General features: G+C 44.0%; 1 protein-coding gene and 1 pseudogene across 4 annotated transcripts in view; one reads left to right on the top strand and one right to left on the bottom strand.

Moving 5' to 3' along the window:
* The first annotated feature begins 1,504 nt into the window (after positions 1-1,504).
* Positions 1,505-23,934, top strand: part of Nek3 (NIMA related kinase 3) — a 32,995-nt gene continuing 10,565 nt past the window's right edge. For 2 of the 4 annotated variants that reach the window (XM_034520466.2, XM_076913887.1), the window contains exons 1-11: positions 1,505-1,561; positions 5,674-5,846; positions 7,277-7,352; positions 7,433-7,530; positions 9,064-9,147; positions 12,646-12,713; positions 12,801-12,887; positions 15,524-15,578; positions 16,858-17,058; positions 18,503-18,575; positions 19,114-19,160. In XM_034520466.2, the coding sequence (XP_034376357.1) occupies positions 5,730-5,846; positions 7,277-7,352; positions 7,433-7,530; positions 9,064-9,147; positions 12,646-12,713; positions 12,801-12,887; positions 15,524-15,578; positions 16,858-17,058; positions 18,503-18,575; positions 19,114-19,160 (906 nt within the window). In that variant the 5' untranslated portion in view covers positions 1,505-1,561; positions 5,674-5,729. Of the gene's footprint in view, positions 1,562-1,601; positions 1,791-5,673; positions 5,847-7,276; positions 7,353-7,432; positions 7,531-9,063; positions 9,148-12,645; positions 12,714-12,800; positions 12,888-15,523; positions 15,579-16,857; positions 17,059-18,502; positions 18,576-19,113; positions 19,161-23,934 lie in introns of those variants that run through there. The other 2 variants (XM_076913888.1, XM_076913886.1) reach the window with 2 other exon arrangements.
* On the bottom strand, positions 9,160-10,520 carry LOC117721666 (general transcription factor IIF subunit 1 pseudogene; annotated as a pseudogene).

Raw genomic sequence — 23,934 nt, 5'->3', positions numbered from 1 at the left:
CACAAGGGAGCTGGGAATTGAACCTGGGTCTGTCCTTCCTTCCAGGGATTTCTAAAACCAAGTCATTTTTGGCTGTCAAGCTAGTGGTTCACACATGTAATCCCAGCAGAGGTGACAGACCTGTGATTTCCAGGCTGGTCTGGTTTTCATAATGAAAAGTGTCATAAAAATAAAAAAGATGGGGAGACAGCATAGTGAGTACTGCCATCAGCTGGTAGACAGAGCACCGAGACACAACAGCCCCAGCAAAGAATTACCAGTCCCAAATGTCAACAGTGCTATAGCTGAGGAACCCTGAGCTAGATTCCTCTCCTCTCTTTCAATGCTATTTAATGACTTGCCCGTCACACTCAGCCTGATAAACCACCTCCTATTTCAACAGTTGACTTGTAGGTGTCCCATGTCCCCTTCACAGTTAGTTCCCTTTCTATCCTGCCTCCCCACAGCACAGGGTCAAATTCCCTACTTCCCTGTTGTACACTTGACTTTAGCTTGGTTGGTCATGGCCCCTCTGCCTACTATTTTGGAGGTGTCTGGGTCTGCTGTCTTGTGATCTTATCTGGGATGTGTAGGGAAGGGATGGTCGGGAGGGGAGGTGTTGCTGGTAGAATGTTCTGGCTGCAGAAGAGCAGGCTTTCTCCTGAGACTGTGTTGATGTCATTGCTCAGCTGTTACTGGTCAGCCACATCTGTATCTCAAGGAGAAAAACGGTTTCTCTAGACAGTTCTCAAGATAGCCTGCATTGCTTGAGCAACAGTTACAAAAGGAGGTCGTGAATTTCTCAAGAATGTTTTGATTTGCATTTATCCTTGGGAGCGGCATCAATCTCCTCATAGCTGAGCGCCTCACCCACACCTGTAAGAACCCTGACCAGCTCTCTCCCCTTTTCACTACCCTCCCCTTTTTGTGCTAATAAACACATACTCAGTTGAGGTCATATTTTGGTCTCATTCTTGCCTTTTGTTCCTTTATTCTGCACCCCTAAATCTAACACTTGAGACGTAGCCCTGCCTTGCCTACCTGGAACTTGCTCTGTAGATTTAGTAGGGAGGCCAGTTCTGAATCTTCCTGCTTTGGCCTTCTGAGTGCTGGGATTACAGACATGTACCACCACGTCCCGGTACAACTAGAATCTTAATGACTTTTTGCTATTTCAGGGAAGAAATACACATTTCAGAATGGGATGTGGATTTCCTGGGAGGCTGCATTATTTTTGTTTATTATTTTGTTTTTCATTTTTTCCAAGGTCCTACAGTAAATGCTAGTACTGTTGTCCCTGTGAAATTTATGTTTGTGGTCTGTCCGCCCCAATCTGGAGCAGTAACTCAAATGACTGGGGGCACCGGTTCAAAACGTTAGCAATATTCTACTGCAAGGTGGCAAAACAGCTTTAAAACTGCTGTTTAGTAGCTAGCTACTCAGAACAGTCCCTAGGGTTCAACAATTTCCTCTGCCCGCAACTAGGGACACGCCCCGCCCACAGCCCAGGCCCCGCCCAGGCCCCGCCCCGTGTCGGGTCCCGGGCATCGCGAAGAAGCGACGCGCACCGCACCGTTGGGAGGTGGGTGAGGAGAGCCGTGCGGGCTGGCCGCCACGGAGAGAGGAGCCGGTGGGGCCTCTCGGCGGGGCCCTAAGGTGCCTGTTGGCGCACGCCCGTGCCGGGCGACAGAGAAACCAGTGTCCAGCACTCAGCCGCCGCAGGTTGTGAGCCTGGGTCGCGGAGCTCGGGGCGCGCATGCGCGCTGGAGACCTGCTAGTGTGGCTGAAACAGAGCAGCTGAGGGAGGATGGGTGGGTGTTCTGGAAGGGAAGGGTGGGCTGGCTCTCCAGGGTGTGTGTCCCGGGGTCGCTGCCTAAACCTGGACACTGACTCTGACCCCACCTCTGGGCACTTGCAAATCACTTTAGGCTTAAAAAAAATATGTATTTATTTTTATTAAAGGCGTATTTGTTTATAAACATTGGAAGGAACCTATCTGCTTTCCCCACAGCCAGTATAATAAGGCCTGGGTTTGTGGGTGTGATACTGAATATTAGGCACATGGAGAGTAAAAGTACAAACCTGATTTTTCAGCCAAGGAAAGCGTGGTTGGTCATTTCCGATAGCATAGATAAAAGTCCTTAAGCACCAGAAATAGGAAAAAAAAGCAATTGAAACCAGACCAGACACCACTAAGACCAGTGTGAAGGGCTTGGTTGTTTTCTTCTAGTTTTTTTTTTTTGGGGGGGGGGAGGGGGATGGGGAGGGGGGACAGGGAGAGGAGGACAGGGCCCTCTTTGTAGCCCTGGCTGGCCTGGAACTCGCAGTGTGAACGAGTTGACTTTGGACTTAGCAGTGGTTCCTGGCTATGATTCACCAACTTCTGTCGCTCGAGTGTCATAGGTCTGTTACTTGTGTCTGGGTGTGTTCAAATACCTCTCTTCTGGAAACAATGCTTTGGATTCGGTTATGCTGAGGATTGATTGCTATAGTCTCCTGGTAACTCTGGGATAGACGGGAAAGCAAACTGGAAGGCTCAGTCTGTTTGTTTAGTTAGTTTTTTGAGACAGTGTCTCACCATGAACCCCTGGCTGGCCTGGAACCCATGGCGATCATCTTGCCTCTGTCTCTTAAAGTGCTAAGATTATAAGTGTTCCCGACCCGACCCCAGCTATGAGCTAGAAGTTTTACAGGCCCTGGCAGGGTTTGATCTCCGCCGCGGCGTTTGGATTATGTTTTGTGCTCGACATTTTACAACTTGTGGATGGTTTAAGCAAATAAAGTAAAACACGGTTTAGCTTTGTGAAAAAAAAAAATCAAGTAGATTCACGCCAGTATTTTTCCTTGATAACTTCTAAGGGTAGTCCTCTCCCACAACTTCTACCCTACCATGTAGTCCAGCGGCTCTAACATGTTGGGCAAGCATCTATCTCGAGTCTTCACTAGGATTGTGCTTCTTGTGTAATTGCTTCTTGTGTAGCTTATGTGCCAGAAAAAGTGTATTAAAGACCCTGCTGCTCTTGTGGGGGAGACACTGACGTCAGACTGTGTTTAAATATCCATTTTGAGTCGTAAGTAACTCCAGCTCAATGGGTCCAAAATGGAGTGTGTCTCCTCTCCAGCCACACCCCCATGCAATAAATAAATGAATAAACAAACAAACGAATGAGTAAGTGAATAAATAAATAAAATTAAAATCAAACAAAGGCTGTCCATACAACTCCAAGGCCTTAACTTTCCATCTGAGAATCATCCCATAGTTCAGCTCATACCAGAATCTTGCCTCTTCCGTCTTTGTTCCCGTAAATGTGTCATTGACAATAGGTTAATTCCCTGAGCTCATCATCACCGCTTGTATCTCACAGGTATGCTCTCACCTTCCCTACTATTGGATCTGGGTCTCTTTGTGCCTTTTTCATCCAGTCTATTAATGCTGTGATCCCAAAGAGTGACTTTTCAGCTATGTAGATATAACTGTGTTATCTAAAACTAATCAGAGACAGACGATTAATTACCCTGAAGATAAAAACTCAGCAGTAACATTTGGCTTACAGTGGTCAACAGGTAAATCTGTCTGCTGTACTGTCCTGTCAGGATGCGTTTCATCTACTCAGCCGGTTGTCCACGGTGCCCTCTGCTTTGACCATTCTTTTTTTCCTCTTTGCTTAACACACTGCTGCTCAGCCTCTCAACCTTTCCCAGCTCCCCTGAGTAGTTCTGCTGCAAGCCAACATAGCTCTTTCTCTAACCTTGCCTTGCATTTGCTTGGGATTATAGTCATCTCCGCATGGGTGACAGTGATGACAGGGTTAACACAGAGGAAGGAAAAACATTCTCTGTCTGTCGTAGGGACCCTTTAAATTAAGCTGACAAGACTAAGAGGGATCAAAAGGAGTTTATTCCATGTATACAGATGTTGTATATAAAAGGAGTTTAGTACATGTATACAGTTGTTGTATATAGAAGGAGTGTAGTACATCTATTTAGATGTTGTGTTTAGTCCACGTATATAAAGTGTTGGATCTCTGGGCTCACTATTAACAAGAAAGCAAGCAGTTGTGGAAAAATAATTAGACAAAGGAAAGGGGACTTTGAGGTCCCAGTGTTATTTGTCCAAGAAAGGTAAGAGCTTGGTGGGTGGGGAATGCCAGATGGGGTTTGATGTGCACACTGTAGTTGGTGGCTTCCCCTTGGATGGAAGTTGCCCTCTTTGTGGTTAGGGAGAGAAAGAGACACCGACAAATGGGAATTAGTTGCCTTTACATAGGAAGAATCAATTCCTTTTGGAACAAATGCCAAAGTAGTGTCCGCTCACCATCTGCCAGAAGTTGCTGTCGGCCTGTCATAGTGACTGTAGCTATTTTGAATTAATTTTGCATTTTAAAGGTAAATTTCCAAATGACTCTCACATTTTTTTTAAAAGAAAAAAAGTGAGTTAGTAACTACCACTTTATATATATATATATATATATATATGTATATATATATATATACATATATATATATATATATATATATATATATATTAAAGTTAAACATACAGTAAGGTAGCTTTATTTTGAGGTCTTAAGGATAAAAAATGAGCAAAATTCAATCATTTGAAATATGGATGCTAGAATTATAGGCACATTTAGGAAAATTGGATAGTTCTTCCAAGACCACAATGTAATTTCATTTTGTATATTGTGATGGTTTGTATATGCTCCACCCAGGGAGTGGCACTATTAGAAGGTGTGGCCTGTTGGAGTAGATGGGTCACTGAGTGTGGGCTTTAATACCCTAGTCCTAGCTGCCTGGAAGCCAGTATTCTGCTAGCAGCCTTCAGATGAAGATGAAGAACTCTCAGCAACTCCTGCACCATGCCTGTCTAGAGACTGCCATGCTCCTGTCTTAATGATACTGGGCTAAACTTCTGAGCCTGTAAGCCAGCCCCAATTAAATGTTGTCCTTATAAGAGTTGCCTTTGCCATGGTATCTGTTCGCAGCAATAAAACCCTAACTAAGACATATATTTTTAAGTATAACTATAAACAATAATTAGAAATTAAAAGGAAATGCAACATAATAAAAACACATTTCTCAGTTAAATATACTGGATTAATATAAATTTTAAGGAAAGAAGCAAAAAAAAAAAAAAAAAAAAAAGGAAAATGGTTGATATTTAAGTGCAGACTGAAGATCTAGAACAAAACTAAACAAACAAAGAGAACATCCTTAAAAATATACCCAGGCCTCTCATTCCTGCGACTGCTGTTCGTATGGTTGGAATATGCTCACTGTGCAGGTGATTTTGTTATGTTTGCATATGTTAAACTTTATTGGTAATTTACACAATGATGTCTTTTAAGATCCTGGCAGACACGTGTTTTTGGACACAAGATTAGATTTTTAAAAATCATTGCTAAAACACAACACACATACTTCTTATTATTATTTTCTTCTTCACTCCCCAAACTTCAGGAAAGGGGATACTTCCAGAACATTACCTTAGTACACTCATGCCTGAACCTACACATTTTAAGCTTTTTAAAAACATCAGTAATGTTCCCTAACTTAATTCCTGAAAGACCTCGTTTTGGCATATTAAATTTTAAGCGTGGCTTTTCAACAGGATTTAAAAGGTGAGTATAGCTACTTTTGAATTAACTCTGCATTTAAAAATGAATTCCCAAACGATTCTTGTCTTTTTAATAGAGTTTGGAAGAGCCAGCAGAGACTATAGGAGTGGAGCCCAGCTCTGGCTGCCCAGCATGGACAACTACACAGTCCTGAGAGTGATTGGCCAGGGCTCCTTCGGCAGGGCTCTTCTGGTTCTGCAGGAAAGCAGCAATGAGACATTCGCCATGAAGGAGATAAGACTGCTCGAGGTAACCGTTAATGTGTGTCGAGAGAAGGGTCTTGGGCTTTGATGGGCCCTTTACCCTTCCTGTAAACAGTTTATTCATGAGCTTTACGTACTCGTGAGCTTGATGCATTTTCTATGGGTTTTAGGCTGGTAAAATTAACAGAGAAGTACTCAAAATGTCCTGGCTAATCTCCGTGGTAACAGTTGTATAGCAGCATTGTGAACAGCCTGCTGAAAATGGTCAGGTCCAATGCCCCTGATAAAAGAACACAATAAATAAAAGAACATGTAGTGAAGAGCAGAGCTAACACACAATGTGTCAGTTGGTTCCTAGGGAACCTGCTCAGAAGATCTGTTTACCCCTGTGGATTGCTTGTGTGTCATGATTGTCCTGTGTAAGAAGTCATGCCATGAGCATTGCTTAATATTTTGATCAAGCTTTTAAAAATACTAGGCATTTTCCCAACGCTTCCTCTTTTAAAACATTAATCCTTTGAGACATCCTGCCCTAGCCTTCCAAGTGATGGGATTACGGGTGTGTACCACCACACCTGGCTCCCACTGCAGTGTTGATTTCAAACTAAAGGGGGCATCACGATCCTGTGAATGGCTTGCTGAAACAGTATGTTGGTCTACTTCCATGTAGGTCTGGCTAGGTTGGGAGTCATATTCAGCATGTTCACACTTGATATTGATGCTGCTGGTCTGAGAATCCTTGAGTTTCCCCCTCTCTCCTCCCCTCCCTTCTCTCTCCCTTCTTCCCTTCATCCTTCCTCCCTCTTCCTTTCTTCCTCCTTGGTCACCCCGGTAGTGCTGAGGATTTAAACCAGGACCTCAGGCACCATAGTAGTGTCTTGATTATAAGTCATTTAGACTTTCATTCTTGTAGAATAAGTTTTGAGTAAGTAGTTTGGGAAACTTAATTTGCATCCATCTTTGTCCATCTCTGCGTATTGTTCATCTGGACTGAGGAACTAATGAAAGGATGCTTGTAGCCAACCTATTGACACGAAAGCTTTGGCTTTCTTTGAGGATACAGTGTTTTCAATAGAACACTGACTATCCTAGTTAGCTGATGCTCAGGTTGGTTTTTCTTGGTTTTGGTGGTGGTGGGGATTAAACCCCTGGCTGTGAGCATTGCTGGGGAGGGACTTTCCTGAGCAGCCACTTTGCCCCCAAAAGTACATAGGAAAAATGTAAAAGTTAGTTTGCATTTGGTATGTGTAAGAAAAAAAACTATGTACCAATGAAAGGTCAACCCGGCATGCAAAATAGCCATAATCAAAAAGACACCACCACATACTTTTAGTGTTTGAAACCTTGAGCAGAAGTAGATTTACAAACCTGCATGTAGCATTAAAATCTCATATAAAGCTATACAAAATACTAGTTTGAAACTGTATTGGATTTATAATTAAGGTTTTTGTTCCCCAATCTTTCTCTGATACACAGAATTCTAGGAAAGAGGCTGTTCTGCTTGCCAAAATGAAGCACCCCAATATTGTTGCCTTTAAGGAGTCATTTGAAGGTAAATGAATCCCCCTAAATATACCTGAATTTATAGTGTAGCAACTGTGGCTTTCTTAAGGCATCTCATATTTGTTTTAGCTGAAGGGCATCTGTACATTGTGATGGAGTATTGTGATGGAGGGGATCTAATGCAGAGGATCAAACAGCAAAAAGGAAAGCTATTCCCTGAAGATACGGTAAGAAACAGACTTACATGGTTTCTAAGTTCAGAAGCGAATTTTCTCATGAGCCTTGTATAAATTAAGGTCAAAACATGGATGTCTGCAATTACTAGCCTGGTAAGAAGCTGCTGGTTTCAGAGTCAGATTGATTTCCTTGGGCTATGTGTCTTAGTCAGGGTTTCTACTGCTGTGATGAGACACCACAACCAAAAACAACTTGGGGAAGACAGGGTTTATTTGGCTTCCATTTCCAAATAGCTGTTCATCATTGGAGGAAGTCAGGACAGGGACTCAAACAGGCCAGGAACCTGGAGGTAGGAGCTGATGCAGAGGCCATGGAGGGGCGCTGCTTACTGCCTTGCTCCTCATGGCTTGCTCAGCCTGCTTTCCTACAGAATCTAGGACCACCAGCCCAGGAATGGCACCGCCCACATTGGGATAGGGCCTCCCCCTTAAATCAGTAATTAAAGAAATGCCCTTCAGGCTTGCCTACAGCCCAGTCCATAGCGTGTTCTTAATTGGGGTTCCCCTCTCTCAGATAATTTCAGCCTGTGTCAAGTTGACATAAAATTAGCCAGCATACTATGGCTTCCTGAAATGGTTGTTTGGTTCTGCCTTGCATTGCAAGCTGGCCTGGTACTCACTAGGTTGTAGGTCAGTCTGGTCTCAAATTCTTGGAATATCCTCTCTTAGCCTCTGGAGTGCTTATGAACACCATCATTTCTGGGTGAGATGTTTTTATGAAGTAAATGGTAGGCCAGGAGTAGTCACTCACACCTTAAATCCCAGCTCTCAGAGGGTAGAGGCAGGTAAATGGAGGGCAACCTGGTCCTTATGGCAAGTTCTAGACTATCCAGTTCTAGACCGTCCAGTGTTACATAGTGGAATCTGTCTTTAAGAAGAAGAGGAGGAAGAGAAAGAGGAGGAAGAAGGAAAGAAAGGAAATTAAATAAACACTTAGAGGTGGACAGTAGCTCAACGGTAGAGCTTTTGCCTGACGTTCACAGAGTCCTGGGCTCCATCCCCAGCACCACATAAGCTGGGTTTAATGATTCATGCCTGTAATCCCAGGATTTGGGAGGCAGAGGAAAAGGCTCAGTAGTTCAAAGTCACCCTTGGCTACATGGCAAGTTTGAGGCCAGTCTGAGACCCATACTCTCTCTTTCTCACCTCCTCCCCCACCAAAAAAAGACACTTATATTTGGTTCATAAAATAAAAATATGGTAGACATTTTATTAAAATATACATCTGGATCATACATAAGATGACAAAACATGGGAACCGAATTTCTGAATTTTCTGGATTATACTGAGTTTTAGTTGAACTGTATAATTTTAATGTGTTCAGAATTCACTTTGAAAATTCAGGTAAAATAAGGCCTAGAGATCCTTCAGAATTTGGGTTAAAGTCAGCTAGTTATTGCATCTTTCAGGTGTATATTTTTTTCTTATAAAATATTTTATTAATTCTTTTAGAATTTTGTACAGAATATTTTGATCATATTTACCTCCAGTCTCCCCCATCCTATCTATACATTTTTCTTACAGATACTTAACTGGTTTATACAAATCTGTCTTGGAGTAAATCATATTCACAAGAGACGAGTTTTACACAGAGATATCAAGTCCAAAGTGAGTATAAGACACTTTGAGGTCTAGGGAACAAAGAAAACTATTTCATTGTCTTTTTTTCCGGTTATAATCTCCTTCTGGGGCATTCTATTTAGTTTAGTTTAGGAAATGTTTGCCAATATAACAGCCACCCCGGGCCTGCTCTCTTCCTTGGCATCACTCTATGAGGGAGAAGCACGTCTTATCACCAATCATGTGCTCGGGGTTGAGACGCTGGGGGATCTGTGCCAGCATGTTCACGGTCTGCTCGCTGCTCAGCCCCGTCTTCGTGGTCTGGAACTTCTTCATCAGGTCCTTTATAGTCATGGCGCCGACTGGTGCCCTTTGAACTTCCCCCTGATGGCTTCCACACCCTCTTGGGGGTATCTTCTTCTTTGACATTAAGAGCATAGAGGAGGTCTCACTGTCAGTGTCACTGTCTTCTGGGCTGTCGGAGTCATCACTGCTGTCTTTCCTGCGTTTCTTCTCTTGTGGGGTACAGGCCTTCTCTTCCTCTTGTCCTCCTGGCGGGGGGCTTCTTCTCCTCATTCTCCTCACTGCTCTCACTCTGCTCATCCACACCCTTGGGGCCATCCTCCTGCCGGGGCACTTTGGGCTTGCTCTCTGTCTCATCCGAGAGCTGCTGGAGCCGTCGGACATGTAGTCTACCTCCTGGCACTCCAAGTCCCCATCATCGCTGTCCTCAAAAGCCTCATCATCTGACCCTTCTTCTTTTTCTTCTTCCTGCCTGCCTTGGTCACTGGAACCTTTTTCTTAGCCTTGGAGGCTCTGCTGCCCTCGTCGCCACCGGCATTGCTGCCCTCGGAGGACAGGTCATGAATGCGCAGCTCACTAGGCTTCTTGCGACTGCTCTTCTCCTTCTCCTCCTCATCTTCATCCTGGTCCTGGTCCCGGTTCTTACACTGCGGCTGCTGCATGATGCTGAAGTGGTTCCAGACCTTGTTCTTCCTCTCCCATTCCTCCTCAGCTTCCTCAGCAGTGAGTGTGTGGTGTCGGGCCAGCGGTGTGACATTGTACCAGTTCTGCACAGGGAAGGCCTCAGAGGCACCATCGGCACTGTGCCCTTGAACTTCCTTCCCGATTTGCCTTTGAAGCAGAGTAGCCAAGGCTGGTCCTCAGGCCGAAACTCCTTTAGGACGATGCTCCCTGAGCTTGCCGTTGAATTCACTGCCTGCACCTGACTCTGGCATCTCCTCTTCTTGGTAGATCTTCTTGTTGCTCAGATCTTGCTCCAGCCCTGCCTGGCTCCAGGTAGCAAAGTTGACTTTATCGGCTGCATTCAAAGCCATTATACTGTATCTTTTGGCTGTGTTCTTGGGGACTCGGATGACATACTCGGTGACATTCTGGCTGCTGGAGCCTAGAGCCTTCATGGCCATTGCTCAAGCTGCTTCCCGTCAGCCTGACTGGATGGTCTTCATTGTGTCCCTCGGCCCAGGGAAGGCACCTTTCCTGGTTGTCACATTAGTGTGATCCTGTGCTTTGAATTTCCAAACCCTTAAGTCCCCGAGAATGTCTCCTTCAGCTTCTGAGAGAAATAAAGCCACCTTCTGACAGCATTCTCTTATAGAGCACGGATAATTTCATCACCTGTGGCCACGCCCATGGGTGACATCATGACGTAGACCCACTCTAACACGTTTTATATTCGTTCTTTTAATATATATATCCAGGCATGGTGGCACACGCCTTTAATTCTAACACTCAGGAGACGTAGGTAGTCAGATCTTTAAGTCTGAGGCCAGCCTGGTCTACAGAGTGAGTTTCAGGACAGCCAAGGCTATACAGAGAAACACTGTCTTGCGGGTGGGAGGTGGGAGTTGAAAGCAAAAAAAAAAAAAAAAATTCCCCACCTTATTGAGGTAAAATTTATAAAATTTTATATATTTATAGTATACAATATGATATTTTATCACACAAAGCATAAACATTATAATATGATTAAGTCATATAGTTGATGTGTCTATAACCTTATTTACTTTTTTAAGATTTATGTTGTAGAATATATTTAATTTCAGACAGGGGTTTCTATCCTGCCTTTGATTATTCTATTCCCAGACCTTTAATTTATAATAATTCTTTCCCCACACTAAAGCTGGGCAGATACCAACCCTCTATGCTACTAGAATCCACTTTCTTATCGATAACCATGAGTTATTACTTACCATGTTCTATCTGGGCTGCTTTAATTCCAGTTGGCCAGCCCTCAGGGGCATGATTTTAAGACTCTTACCCCATGGTGTCTTCTCCTCTCTCTACCTTCTTCATCTTCCTTTCTTCTCAGCGTTCTCCTCTGGCGGCAAGCCTGGAAACCCCAAACCCTACCTATATCTCTCCTACCCAGCTATTAGCTGTCAGCATCTTTATTTAACTAATAGTTTTAAATTCTCTCATTCCTGGGGGCAGCCAGGCCTTGGGGCCCAGTGTTTATCATTACAATACATATCAAAAGATCAAACCTCAGCAGATTTATTTTTATTATTATTGTGTGTGGGGCTGTATGTGTGTGTACATTCATCATGAGAGAGTGCAGATGCCCAAGAAGGCCTGTGCTTTTCATCCCCTGGAGCCACCTGACGTGTGCTAGGAACCAAACTCAGATCCTCTGAAGAGCAAGTCCTCCTAAGCACTGAGCTGGGTCTCCAGTCCCTTTCCTTCTTTTAGATAACTTTAAATATTTTTTAATCATTGGAACAGCTAATGTCTACTCTTTGAATGGACAAGGTAGCACCTGCCTGTCATCCTAGCCACTGGGAGGCCAAGGCAGGAGGATTTCTAGTCTGAGGCCAACTCAGACTACCTGAGTCCAATCCCTAGCACATAAAAATAAATAAAATCTACTTTTTAAAGTAATTCTCAAGAATATCATATATTAACCACAATCTCCATGATATGCAATAGACTTTTTGTTTATTTGCTTTAAGACAGGATCTCATTATGTAGTCTTGGCTGTCCTAGAATTCACTATGTAGATCAGACTGGCCTCTAACTCCAAGAGATCCATCTGCCACTTCCTCCCATTGAAGATGTATGTACCATGTCAGGCTATATAAACAGTAGATATAAGGACTTATTTCTCCTAAGTAAAACCTTACAGCCTTTGACCTAGAATTTTTATTAACCAAGTAGAATACTCTACGTAAAAAAAGCAGTTAAAAATCTCTTTTGAAGTCTGTGTGAAGGTAGCCCTTTTAATGGCCACGAGCAAATTCGCATGTTCTCAGGCAGAAAGTGGTCAACACCTGTACCAGCCAGTTAAGTCACCCTGACACAGGCTCCCACTCGTCAGATCTGATGCCACCTGACTTCTGCATGTGAGACTAAAGAACTCTCATCCTGAATCCCCAGGCTGGGGAATGTGTAGCTGTGTTTAAAGGGGATCTTGCTATTTTACCATATCATTCTCTCTGGGACCCAAGCCTTGAAAGCTTCTCTGGAAACTGCTGCCTAACACTGTCATGAGCAAGATATAATCTAAGTTCTTACTTCTCAATGCAGAATGTCTTCCTCACCCACAATGGAAGAGTGAAACTGGGGGACTTTGGCTCCGCCCGTCTTCTCTCCAGGTATGTATCTGTCTTATTTGGTGACAGAGGTCAGAGGAGTCACTTTCAGAAGAGCTTCGGAATCACTTTGCCTGTCTGTGGTTTCAGTCCCATGGCGTTTGCATGTACGTACGTGGGAACACCTTATTATGTGCCTCCAGAAATCTGGGAGAACCTGCCTTATAACAATAAAAGGTTAGTGGCATCCTTGTTTGGGTAAGGTTGGCCATTTGATGGGAGAGCCGCTAGCCTGCAAGCTGATGCCAGAGTCTGTGCAGAGACATGGAGCTTATGTGCTTTAAATATTTTTTAGTTATTTAATGTGTGTGTATGTGTACATCCGTGTACGTGTGCCACAACCTGTGTGTGGAGGTCAGAGATAGTCTTTTTGAAGTTGATTCTTCCACCTTGTTGAAGGAGGTCAACCCGTCTTAATATTTTGATGCTTTGCTGTATACTCAATACTCCAGGCTAACTGGCCCACAAGTTTCCAGCCAGTGCTATGTCTCACTTCCTGTCTCGAGGTAGGAGTGCTGAGATCACAGATGTATCTGACAATTTAGTGTGCACTTTTCATGAACACCTGATGAAATCAGGTGGCCAGGCTTGTGGGGCAAGTATTTTGACCCTGCTTAGCCACCGTCCCGGCTCTGCTTTCTAAAAATGTACTTGGGGCCTTGGTGTATGCAGCTTATTGGTAGAATCATGTTGTCTAGCATGTGTCTTGGATTTGATTGCCAACACCAGAGAAATAAAATGGCATAAAAATATAAATATATTAAAGTCACGTGGAATCTGTATGCTCAGGCATCCAGAGGAAAGTCATGATGTTCCAATCATTGCAGCTGTCGGGGGCTGGTTGCTGAAAGGAGGTCAGTGGGCTGCAAGGGGGTCTGCATTATGTAGCTGGTCCCAGACTGCCCTGCTCATGCCCTGCTCATGTCCCCTCCCCCTGCCATCCATCTGTCAAATAGAGCATCAGTATGGGAAGTAGACAGCCAGTGTTTTCAAGATCCCTGGGAGGTTCCAGCACACAGCAACATCTGGAAAGCTCTTGGTTGTATCAAGTCCTTACAAGGGCAGCAATAGCCAAATTACAGTTATGAAATAGCAACAACAATAATTTTATGGTTGGGGTCCCCACAACACGAAGAGCTGTATTGAAGGGTCACAGCATAAGAAGGCTGAGAAGCACTGGCGTACAAGGCTGATGTTGGCGGTGGGTTTCTCTGACCAGCTTTTATTATGTTGGCATGTGTTCTCTAGCCCCAGGTTTTCTAGAGCTCCTCTAAAACCCAATGCATGTTGGCTTTTATCAAGGATTTTTTCTGCATCTATTGAGATGTCCAGGTGATTTTTGTCTTTCAGTCCATTGGTGTGGTTTATTGCATTTATTGACATATGTTGAACCATCCTACATTTCAGAGGTGAAGCCGACTTGGTCATGGTGGATAGTCTTTTGATGTTTGTGTGTACCCCGTTTTCGGGTGTTTTACCGGACACTTCTGTTTCTGGGTTCATCAGGAATATCCATTTCCTGCAGTTTCCTTTTTTTGTTGTTAAAAGGAGGTTTGGGAATACTATTTCTTCTTTCTCTTTTTGAATATATTAAGAAGACTTGGCAGTAGATGTTCTCTGAAAGTCTGGTGGAATTCCTCTGAGAATTGTCTGTCCCTGGAGTGTTATATCTGGGGGGCTGTCTACTGTTACTTTAGTGACCTCTTGTGTTACAAGTCTGTTCTGCTTGCTGACTTCTTATGATGCTCTGTGTCTGAAATGGACAGAGCATGTGTGGGAAGGTTGTGCCTAGACGTTTTAAATGGCTTGTGTGGAATGAAGTCAGGAGGATAGAGGGGGCAGGGTGCTCTACAGCATATGCATCCTAGTCCAGGCCTGGTGTGTGGTCATAGATAATGCTGGGTAGAGAGGTTGGATGTGGCATGGGAGAAGCCTGTTAGCTGGGGCAGGCAGTGTGGGTCCTGGAGGAAGCTTAGAGGTTGGTTGCTGTGTATGCAAGGGTGGCCCGGGCACTTGGGACCAGGGCTTGTGGAGCAAGTGTACCTGGAGAGGCCAGGCCTGGAATAAGAGTGAGGTTGAGAAGCATCCAAAACCCCGAAACTCTCATCTTAAGACTAAAATTTCATTATCACACCTGCCTATTCTCAGCCTGTATGGCCTGGGGCTCATAGCCCCATGACCCTCCACCCCCTACTCCCACCATCCTTTTTGGGGAAGTCACATAGCCTCTTGGCTAAATTATAGGTTTAAGCAACTGGGATCCCTCTTTATGCAAATAAAGCATCCCAAGACCTCAGCCTTGGCCAATAATGTACACTCTCCTTGGGACCCCTTAGCTACTCCCCAAGGTTTATATTACCCTTGTTACCACAAAATAAAGAAAGCCATTGTTTCAAGGACTGTCCTCTAAACTCCACTCCCCCACCCCCATAAAGAAGAGCCCATCGCACCGAGTTCCTTCGGACCCGCCCACCTGGACAAGCTGCTTTCCTTTCATTCCAGCAGGTACCTGAATACTCTAAAGGCAGAAGCAGAGCCAGGCCCACAAGGGCTAGATATAGAGGGTTATAAAATGTAGGGTCAGTGAGATTGGTCAGTGGGTAAAGGCTTTTACCAGCAAGTTTGAGGACCCGAGTTCAGTCTTCAGGGCACACATGAAAGAAGAGAACAAACTCCAAACTCCTGCAAGTTGTCCTCTGACCGGGTGGCCCATGGGTGTGCTCATACATATACAACAATAAGTTAGATGTAATAAAAAAAAAATGCATGTATTTCCACGATAACTTGTAACATAGTTGTTGCTGTGCTTCTAGTGACATCTGGTCCTTGGGGTGCATTCTGTATGAACTCTGCACTCTGAAGCATCCAGTAAGTATGGCGCCAGACCAAAGGTCACTTGTCATGTCCTGCTAAGGCCTGCCCAAGGGGTGTGCCAGGTTTGAACTGGGGCTCACTTTTCCAGGAAGAATTTGTTCTAAAAGTTTTTATCTTTTTCTATTGTTGTCTTTGTGCTGAGCCATTTTGTAATTCTGTGCCAATAGGAAATGTCTATCAGAGGCTGTGATGCTACATGTCGATTTCCTTAAAAAAAAAAAAAAAAAAAAAAAAAAAAAAACGACACAGTGTTTCCATTCTAACCATTTTTAAGCTCACAATTCAGTGGTGTGCATTACACTCCTGATATTCATTCACTATACTTGTGATATTCATTAATTATACTTGTGATACTCTTTACACTTCTGATGCTCATTAATTACACTCATGATATCTTTAATTTCATTTGTGATATTCTTTAATTATACTCATGATAGTCATTAATTACATTTGTGATATTCATTAATTACACTCATGATATTAATTACACTTGTGATATTTGTTACATTTGTGATAGTCACTAATTACACTCATGATATTAATTACATTCTCACTCATACACACACACTAGAAAAAAAATCTTCCAAAAATATTTTTTAAAATAAAACATGTTTTAAAAAAGAGAACAGTTGGGTCGGAGAGATGGCTTAGTGGTTAAGAGCACTGACTGCTCTTCCAGAGGTCCTGAGTTCAGTTCCCAGCAACCACATGGTGGCTCACAACCATCTGTAATGGGATCTGGTGTCCTCTTCTGGCATGCAGGTATACGTGCAGGCAGAATGCTGTATACATAATAAGTAAAACTTTAAAAACATAAAAGGGGGAAGGGTGTGGAGGGAGAGAATAGTTTAAAGAACTTTTTGAGATGCTGAGGCCTCGGCCCATTCCACATAACTGAATCAGAATCTCCAAAGAGGTCTTCATTTTTTTTTTTTTTTTTTTTTTTTTTTTTTTTTGCTTTAAAATCAGATTATTCTGAAGTGCAGCCCACATAGGGAGCCACAGCTGTGCTGGTGCCCCTGAGTTTGCTCATGCCAGGCTAGCACTGATGAGGGAGACACTGACAGACGCCGCGTCTCCATGTGGAGGGTTGGGCTGCTCATGTTCACCTTCCCTCCAAGCACACAAAGCCATTTTCAGAAGGAAAGGAACCTGACAGCCGGCACCTTCCCAAAGTGGAGATAACTGATGGAAACACGACTTTACCTCGGTTGATGTTTCCTGTGTCTGTGTCTTCTTTCCATGTATCCAAAGTGTAACTTTTACTTTTCAGTTCCAGGCAAATAGTTGGAAAAATCTTATCCTGAAAGTATGTCAGGGGCCCATCCACCCGCTGCCTGCTCTGTATTCCTCCAAGCTCCAGTGCCTTGTCAAGCAGATGTTGAAAAGGAACCCTTCACACCGTCCCTCAGCCACCACCCTTCTCTGTAGAGGTAGCTTAGCTCCACTGGTCCTGAAGTGCTTGCCCCCTCAGGTATGACACGGGTGTCTTTCATTGGCTCTAGCACGGTACCTTTTTTTACATTTATCTAGGGGTGGGCATGGCTCTCCCCAGCTGCTTGGCAGCAGCTGCTCTTGACCACTGAACCATCTCACTGGCCCTAAAATGGTTGTCTTTTAAGCATAATTCACTCATGATCCATGCATGAAGTGTATTTAAAATGGTTGAACTTCCTCTCCCTCCTGCTGCTTCCCGGTAGCCGTTACGATGTCCTGTCCTGGGGTTGAGCCAGAGCTTCATGTATGGTGGGCAGAGTCTAGCTCTGTTGCATGTAGTTTTAAAAACACATACCTCCTTATGCTCCAGGATTGCCCTATGCTACCAGCCCTAACCCGGCTTCCTTTTGAATCCACCGATGAAAAATGCACACACTGTACCATTACTTTGAGAACTTGTCTCAAGGCACAATTACTGGGCACAATACCTCCCACCTGGAAATGTGTGCCCTTATCACTTTATTTCCCCTGTCTCTCCCTCCACCCTGAACTTAGTGGCTTGCATCCACTAGCCTCTGCCACCACCCTTGGCCATCTGCCCCTAACGTAATGGAGGCTGCAGGTCCTAGCTGCCCCGAGTGCTTACAATGTTTGTTGTGTCCTCTGCACTGCAGAAAAGCCCCTCTCTGTGCCCTGCAGCTTCTTTTTCCTCCCCGGACCCGGACGTCCCACCTATATATTCCACCCAGCAATTGGCTCCTGGCCTTCTTGATTGACAAATCAAGAACCAATCAAGGAACTGGACCTTAGTATCAAAACCTCCCTTTACATAGCTCCATCTCAGCTTCAGTTCGCTGGTTCTTCCAGATCCTTTTCTAGGCACAGAAAGCTGTTTATGTTTGTTTAAGTGTTTAAAATATAATGTTATTTGTGTCTCCCCTCCCCCCTTTTTTGGCTAAGCATCAGACTTGGGTTGTTGTTTTGGGGTCAAAACTGGCCTCAAATTGGTAGGCTTGCCTCAGCCTCCAAGTTGCTAGGCTTACATTCACCTTCTTATGCTTACTTATTGTATTTGGTTTTTGTTGTTGTTGTTTTATTTTGTTTTGTTTTTTAAGACAGGGTTTCTCTGTCCCTGGCTGTCTTGGAACTCACTTTGTAGACCAGGCTGGCCTTGAACTCAGAAATCTGCCCATTCTATCTCCCAAGCTCTGGGATAAAAGATTTACACCACCATTGCCTGCATTTGCTTTTAAAAATGTTTTTCTTTTTCAAACTATAAACATTCTTGTGTTGAAGAGCATTGATAAGTATATGGCAGTATGGTGGTGTCTAAAGGAAAGTGTCTCTTTTCATCTGGATCTGGCTATGGTGGTTAGCGGTCTCTGCTGCGTGGGCTAAGGCAGAGGATCACACGTTCTAGGCCAGTGTGGGGTATAGTGAAGTGTCTTTCACATCTTTAAATCCTCAAATTTAAATTTCAGATCATCGGAGAATATGGAGAACAGATATTAGATGAAATCAAAATATCCGAGCCTAAGAACATGAAAAAACCGGGTAAGAGTTTGGGAAAGCTTACTTTACATGTCTGTCTTTAAAAGTATCGTAAAAAGAAAACAGAACCCTGAAGTTACTAGGACTGTGTATCAGAGATAGTCCTCTAATAGTTTTCGTTGCTACGTCAGACATAATTTACTTCAGATCCTATACCATTATAGAATTAATATGCTTTCCAAGTGAGAAATCACTCTGCACACTTAGAGATCAATAGGGGAATAGGCTCTTTAATTGTAGTGCAAGGCTAGTGATGTGTGAAAGGGAGCCAGCCTTGGACAGAATACTTTACCAGCTTCTGTGGACTGTGAATTTACACATCCCACATACACTGTCATCCTTAAATCTCCTTCAGGTCTCAGTCCTAGATTATACTTTGAACAATGTAAACAGAGGCAGGAATGTTGATGTCTGGACAGCCTGGGCTACATAGTGGGGGCCTTTCTCAAAACACAAAATATGATGTGGGGTCAGGGGTATGTTATGGCCTGTTAGAATTTAATATGATGAGCCTTCCTGTGTTTTCTTTTACCCTAAGCAGACCCCAGCAGAGTCAGGAAAGCTCTGGGAGATGAAGCAAATGTCGTGGTAAGTGCTTTAAAATTGAATTAGTTAAGCATGTGTCTGGTGAGCATCAGCTGTGTTGTCATGTGGTAAGGTTTCAGGCCTTGGCCCTGCCCCTTCAGCTAAGCTGTCTTTCACCTTTTGAGGAGTGACAGAGGCATTTCGTAGCTGTTACCCTGCACTGCCTGCTGAGCTCTTTGGACCTTCATTTGGTTTTTGTTCCCATTTTTTATTACCAATGGCAGTGGGACCCATGTATATATGAGGGAACACAGTCCTGCCTCCTGACGTGAACATACTGTTTGAGCTTGACTTTCTGTTTTGTATTGCTTTCCCTGTGGTAAAATATATATAACCAAACATTTTGGCATTTTAGCAATCTATTTGTTTTGAGATTGTGTTTTATACCTTTCTCCTTGGTGTTACAAAGTACCCACAAAAGCAACTAAAGAAAGCTGTCCGTCCTAGCAGGGAACAGCAGCGGTGAGGTGCTGAACAGAGAACTGGGTCTTTTCTCTCCTTTCTCTGCCTGGGCCTGCCCCCATCCATCAGTAATTAAGAAAATACCCTACAGTTGGATCTTATGGAGACAGTTTCTCAATTGAGGCTCCCTCTGCTCTCAGATAACTCTAGCTTGTGTCAAGTTGACAAAAATCTCACCATCACAGAACTTAGGCAGATCTGCTCTCCCTGAGCCTGAGTTATTTTACTACATTCGATTTTCAATGTTCATCCATATTGCAGCATGTACCAGAATCTTATTCCCATTTTAGCCTTGACATTTTTTCTGTTGTAGAGTTTGTAGTCCTGTTGGGAGCCAACTTTTAGCTGAAAGCGGCTATCAGCTTTGCAGCCATCTTGAGCCATATACCCTGACATGAGACTTGGATTACAATAGCCTACAACAGCTGAGCACACTCTGATAACATCTTGCTTTAGATACCCAGGACTTTCCTTGGGTGTGTGAGATTAAAGGTGTGTGACTTAAAGGTGTGACTTAGAGATCAGATTTAGAGACAAGACCTAAGGGCATGATTAAAGGTGTGACTTAGAGGCATGGCTTAGAAGTGAGACATATAAAAGGTGAGAGACAGACAGGAGAGCAGAGAACAATTTGGAGTAACAGAGATTCAGACACTAGGAGTAGGAGTAGACATTAGACACTCGGAAGAGAACAGAATTGAGTACAACTAGGAACTAGGAGGAGTACAACTAGGAACTAGGAACTAGGAACTCAAGACTTGGGACTTAGACTAGGAAGAGACTGAAGAATAAACGGGATTGAAACACACTCTGTCTGGTCTCCATTCTTCGAGTCCGTCCTCACTCTCTCGCTTGCTGAACCCCGACCCACGGACTGGAGCGGCAGCTTGGGCCGGGATACAGTGGCCGCCAAGTGTGGAGTGGAGAGGGCTTCAACATTTTAGGCCGCCTAAAGTGGGGCAGCCTAGGCCCCAACATTTTTTGGTGCTCGAACGTGGGGCTAGTGCAGTCCGCAACATTTTTGGTGCCTAACGTGGGGCTAGTTTGGGTCTCAACATAGTCCCTTTTAAGTTATCCTGTGAGTCAAGTTGACATTTTCCAGTCTGGTATCCAAGGTCCTGGTCATTTTTGAGCCCTGGGCAGCTGTGACTCTGTTCCACTATTGGTTCAATAAAGCCATGAACAGTGACAGCGGGTCTCCTTCCCACAACACCCCCTTCAGCAAATCAGCTATGATTAGTGGACTTATGGTTCCTTTCCCTTCTTTGATGCTTTAAGTAGCTTTCTTCTTTTGTTGAACTGAGATCAGACAGAGAGGGCTTTTCTAAACCTCTGAGCTACATCCCCAGCATTCAACCTTTTAATTAAAAAGATTAAAAAGGTAGCCAGGTAGGAGGGTCAAAAATTTGAAGCCATTGTTTCCAGAGCCCAGATGGGGTTTATGTAACCAGATAGGAGAGAATGGAGCTGTTCCAAAGGAGAAGTGTCAAATCCTTCCCTCAGGCAAAACCCAGACCCTCTCTTAAGCTCTCTTTCCATAGAATGCTCCAGAAACTGGCCCAGAGGAAATGAGGACTAGTTACGCTGATGTTGAAGAAACTCATAGACTTGGTATTATAAGGGATTTGCTAATAGATTTTTTTTTTTTAGGAGACATAAGTTACACAAAGTAGAATTTAGCTAAGGGAACATTACCTCCCCCCGCCCCCAATACCTGTCAGAGGTAATGGAGGTACATGCTGGGATGTAAGTGTTTGATCAGGATTGGCCAGCCACTAGCCACATCCCCAAAGAACATTGCCTCTGACAGGCAGCTCAGAAGGGGCAGCGCAGGGTCACAGCCAGGTGTTAATGACCTGGCCTGTCTAAAGACCTAGTTGTCTTTTTGAGAAATGCATTATTCTGCCAGGTGAGTAGTACCTGGTTAACAACTATTTGACAAGAACAATATAGGTGTGCTTAAATAATTCTGTCAGTATCTCCCATCTGCCCAAGTGGCCAGACTGAAAGGCTTAAGACCCCCCCCCCCCCGAAGGGGACCCCAAGGGACCCCACTTGAGTCTCAGAATGGCATGTACCCAAGGACTCACGAGAGACCAGCTTGCTGCAAACACATGAGGTAGTTTAATGATGGAGCGCTCTGGGCCGCCTGACACGTGTCTTGTGCAAAAGACAGAGGGGACGACCCCAAGGCTCCAGGGTTTAAGGTTTTTATAGCCACAGGGTGGGGAAAAGGGGGAAACTTTTGCGTGGGTACACACGATTGGTTGTTTTATATTTTTTGAACATCAGCAGGCTGTATTGGTGGTGGGGGCAAAGTGTAGTTCCTTCAGGCAGATGGTTATCTAGGTTAGCAGAGCATCTGGTTAACTTAAATTACAGTTTCCTGGAACTTTGAGCGGGCCTCAGGAGGGGAGTTGAGGAACACCAGATGGCCCATTACTCATTTGGACATATCTCTGTTCTTTTAAGGATGTCCTTGCATATCTTTTATCTTTCATGGCCAGCCAGGTCCTTGGATGATTCAACAGGCCTTTGTCCTGTAACTCCACATCCTCTGTGGCTGACTAACTGGGCCCAAACCTGCTGACAGGCATTTTTAACTATTTAGGTTAGGGAAAAGGAATCGCAGGGCCCTGCTATTTTTATTAGTTTGGGCCTATTTCAAATTTTTCTTTCAAGACGTGCAGGCTCCTGTCTATTAAATTGTTCAAAGTATAACTTGGGGCTGGGACCTGAAGGAGATTTAAGAGCGAGAGCAATGTAAAACACACAAGCCTAAGGTGTGTACAAGCTACTGAAATCCATTCAGGGCAGATAACCATAATCAAAGAGCTTTCCCTTCACTCCATTAACCTCCAACTGTGTGGACTGATTCCTCACTGGGAGGGCAGGTTATCTCTATACCAACAAGAGAGCATTGCCAATACAGACAACAAAACCAACAACTGCCATGATTTAAGACTCAGACAGTTCTGTCTGGTGATGAACTCTTGCAATTTCTGTTAGTAAACAGTCAGCAGCCTGCCAGGGCAGAGCTGCCTCCAGGGTAGAGCTGCGTCCTTGACTGTCATTGAGAAAGACTCACTGGGGACTGAAACCACAATGCACCATTAGTCCTCACAAATACAGAAACCATAACTAAGGTGAATTTTTCTTTAAAAAATATAGTTTTCAGTTGGCATTCTTTAAGGTTTGTATTTCTTTATGATTGTCTTTCTGCCTTTCTGATTGTAATTTCATGCATAAAATTCTTTATGGCCGGGTATGGTGATGCATGCCTTAAGAGGTAGAGCAGGTGGATCTCTGAGTTCTTGGATAGTCTGGTTTACTTAGTGGGTTCCAGGCCAACCAGGGTTACATAGTGAAACCCTGTGTCAACCAACCCACAAAAAATGAAGTGAATGTGAAGAATTGCTTCTACTTTAAGACTTTCTTTCAGCTTTTTGTTTGATGTCCTACTATGATTGTGGACTGTTTATATACTGACTAGCAAAGAGTTAAGCTTCACTTGTGGTGGGTGCTGTGGGGGAGCTGCCTTCAGGGACTCGCATTGCCTCTGCAGAGTGGTTTTGCTTACAGTGTTAAAATGTATGTGAGCAATGTATGTGGCTTGTCACAGCAGCTTCCAAGACCAGTGTGTGCAACGTAACCAGACTGTTCCCTGCCTCACCTCTGGGGAGGCGGGAAGATGTACTGTCAGCCTATTCTCATCATGACACTTACTAGTAATTAAACTCACGGAATGTCTAGAGAACTTTAGATTGTAAGTAATGTCTCAGAATTATGGTGCTCTAAGTAAAACATACACTGAGGCAGTATGTTAAGATAAATCATTTCATTGCTACACTAGGTTATATTTTAGATTTATGGAATCATATTTTACATGTAATAACATCTGCCCATTTTGGCATATAGCTGGGTGAATTTTGGTAATTTGATTTAGTGAGGTAGCCATATTTCCGAACCGTGGGCAGAATTTAGAAGTTCAACTCATCTGAAGAGTTTGTGTCCCCTTTGCAGAGAACCTCTGACCTTGGCCTTTGGAAACTGAGGGTTAATAACGTGTGTAATATGTGTTGGTTAACTCTGGGGACATGTTCTGAGAAATACATTCTTTGGTGATTTCATCATTGTGCAGTCATCCTTGAGGGGCTCCAGGGTCACTCAGGGATACACCCTAGGAAGTCACTGGCCAGAGTGCAACTCTGTCACCATGAGTGGACAGTTCAGCAAGGGCCCCCAGATGACAGGATACAATTGTGAGCATAATGAAGACTGAATAATCCAGGGCTGAGGCTGTGAGAGCATCCTG

This window comes from Arvicanthis niloticus, chromosome 16 (genome assembly GCF_011762505.2).
Source record: "Arvicanthis niloticus isolate mArvNil1 chromosome 16, mArvNil1.pat.X, whole genome shotgun sequence".
Classification (NCBI taxonomy): domain Eukaryota; kingdom Metazoa; phylum Chordata; class Mammalia; order Rodentia; family Muridae; genus Arvicanthis; species Arvicanthis niloticus.
The sequence above is the reverse complement of the archived record's forward strand: the minus strand, read 5'-3'. Positions and strand labels throughout refer to the sequence as shown.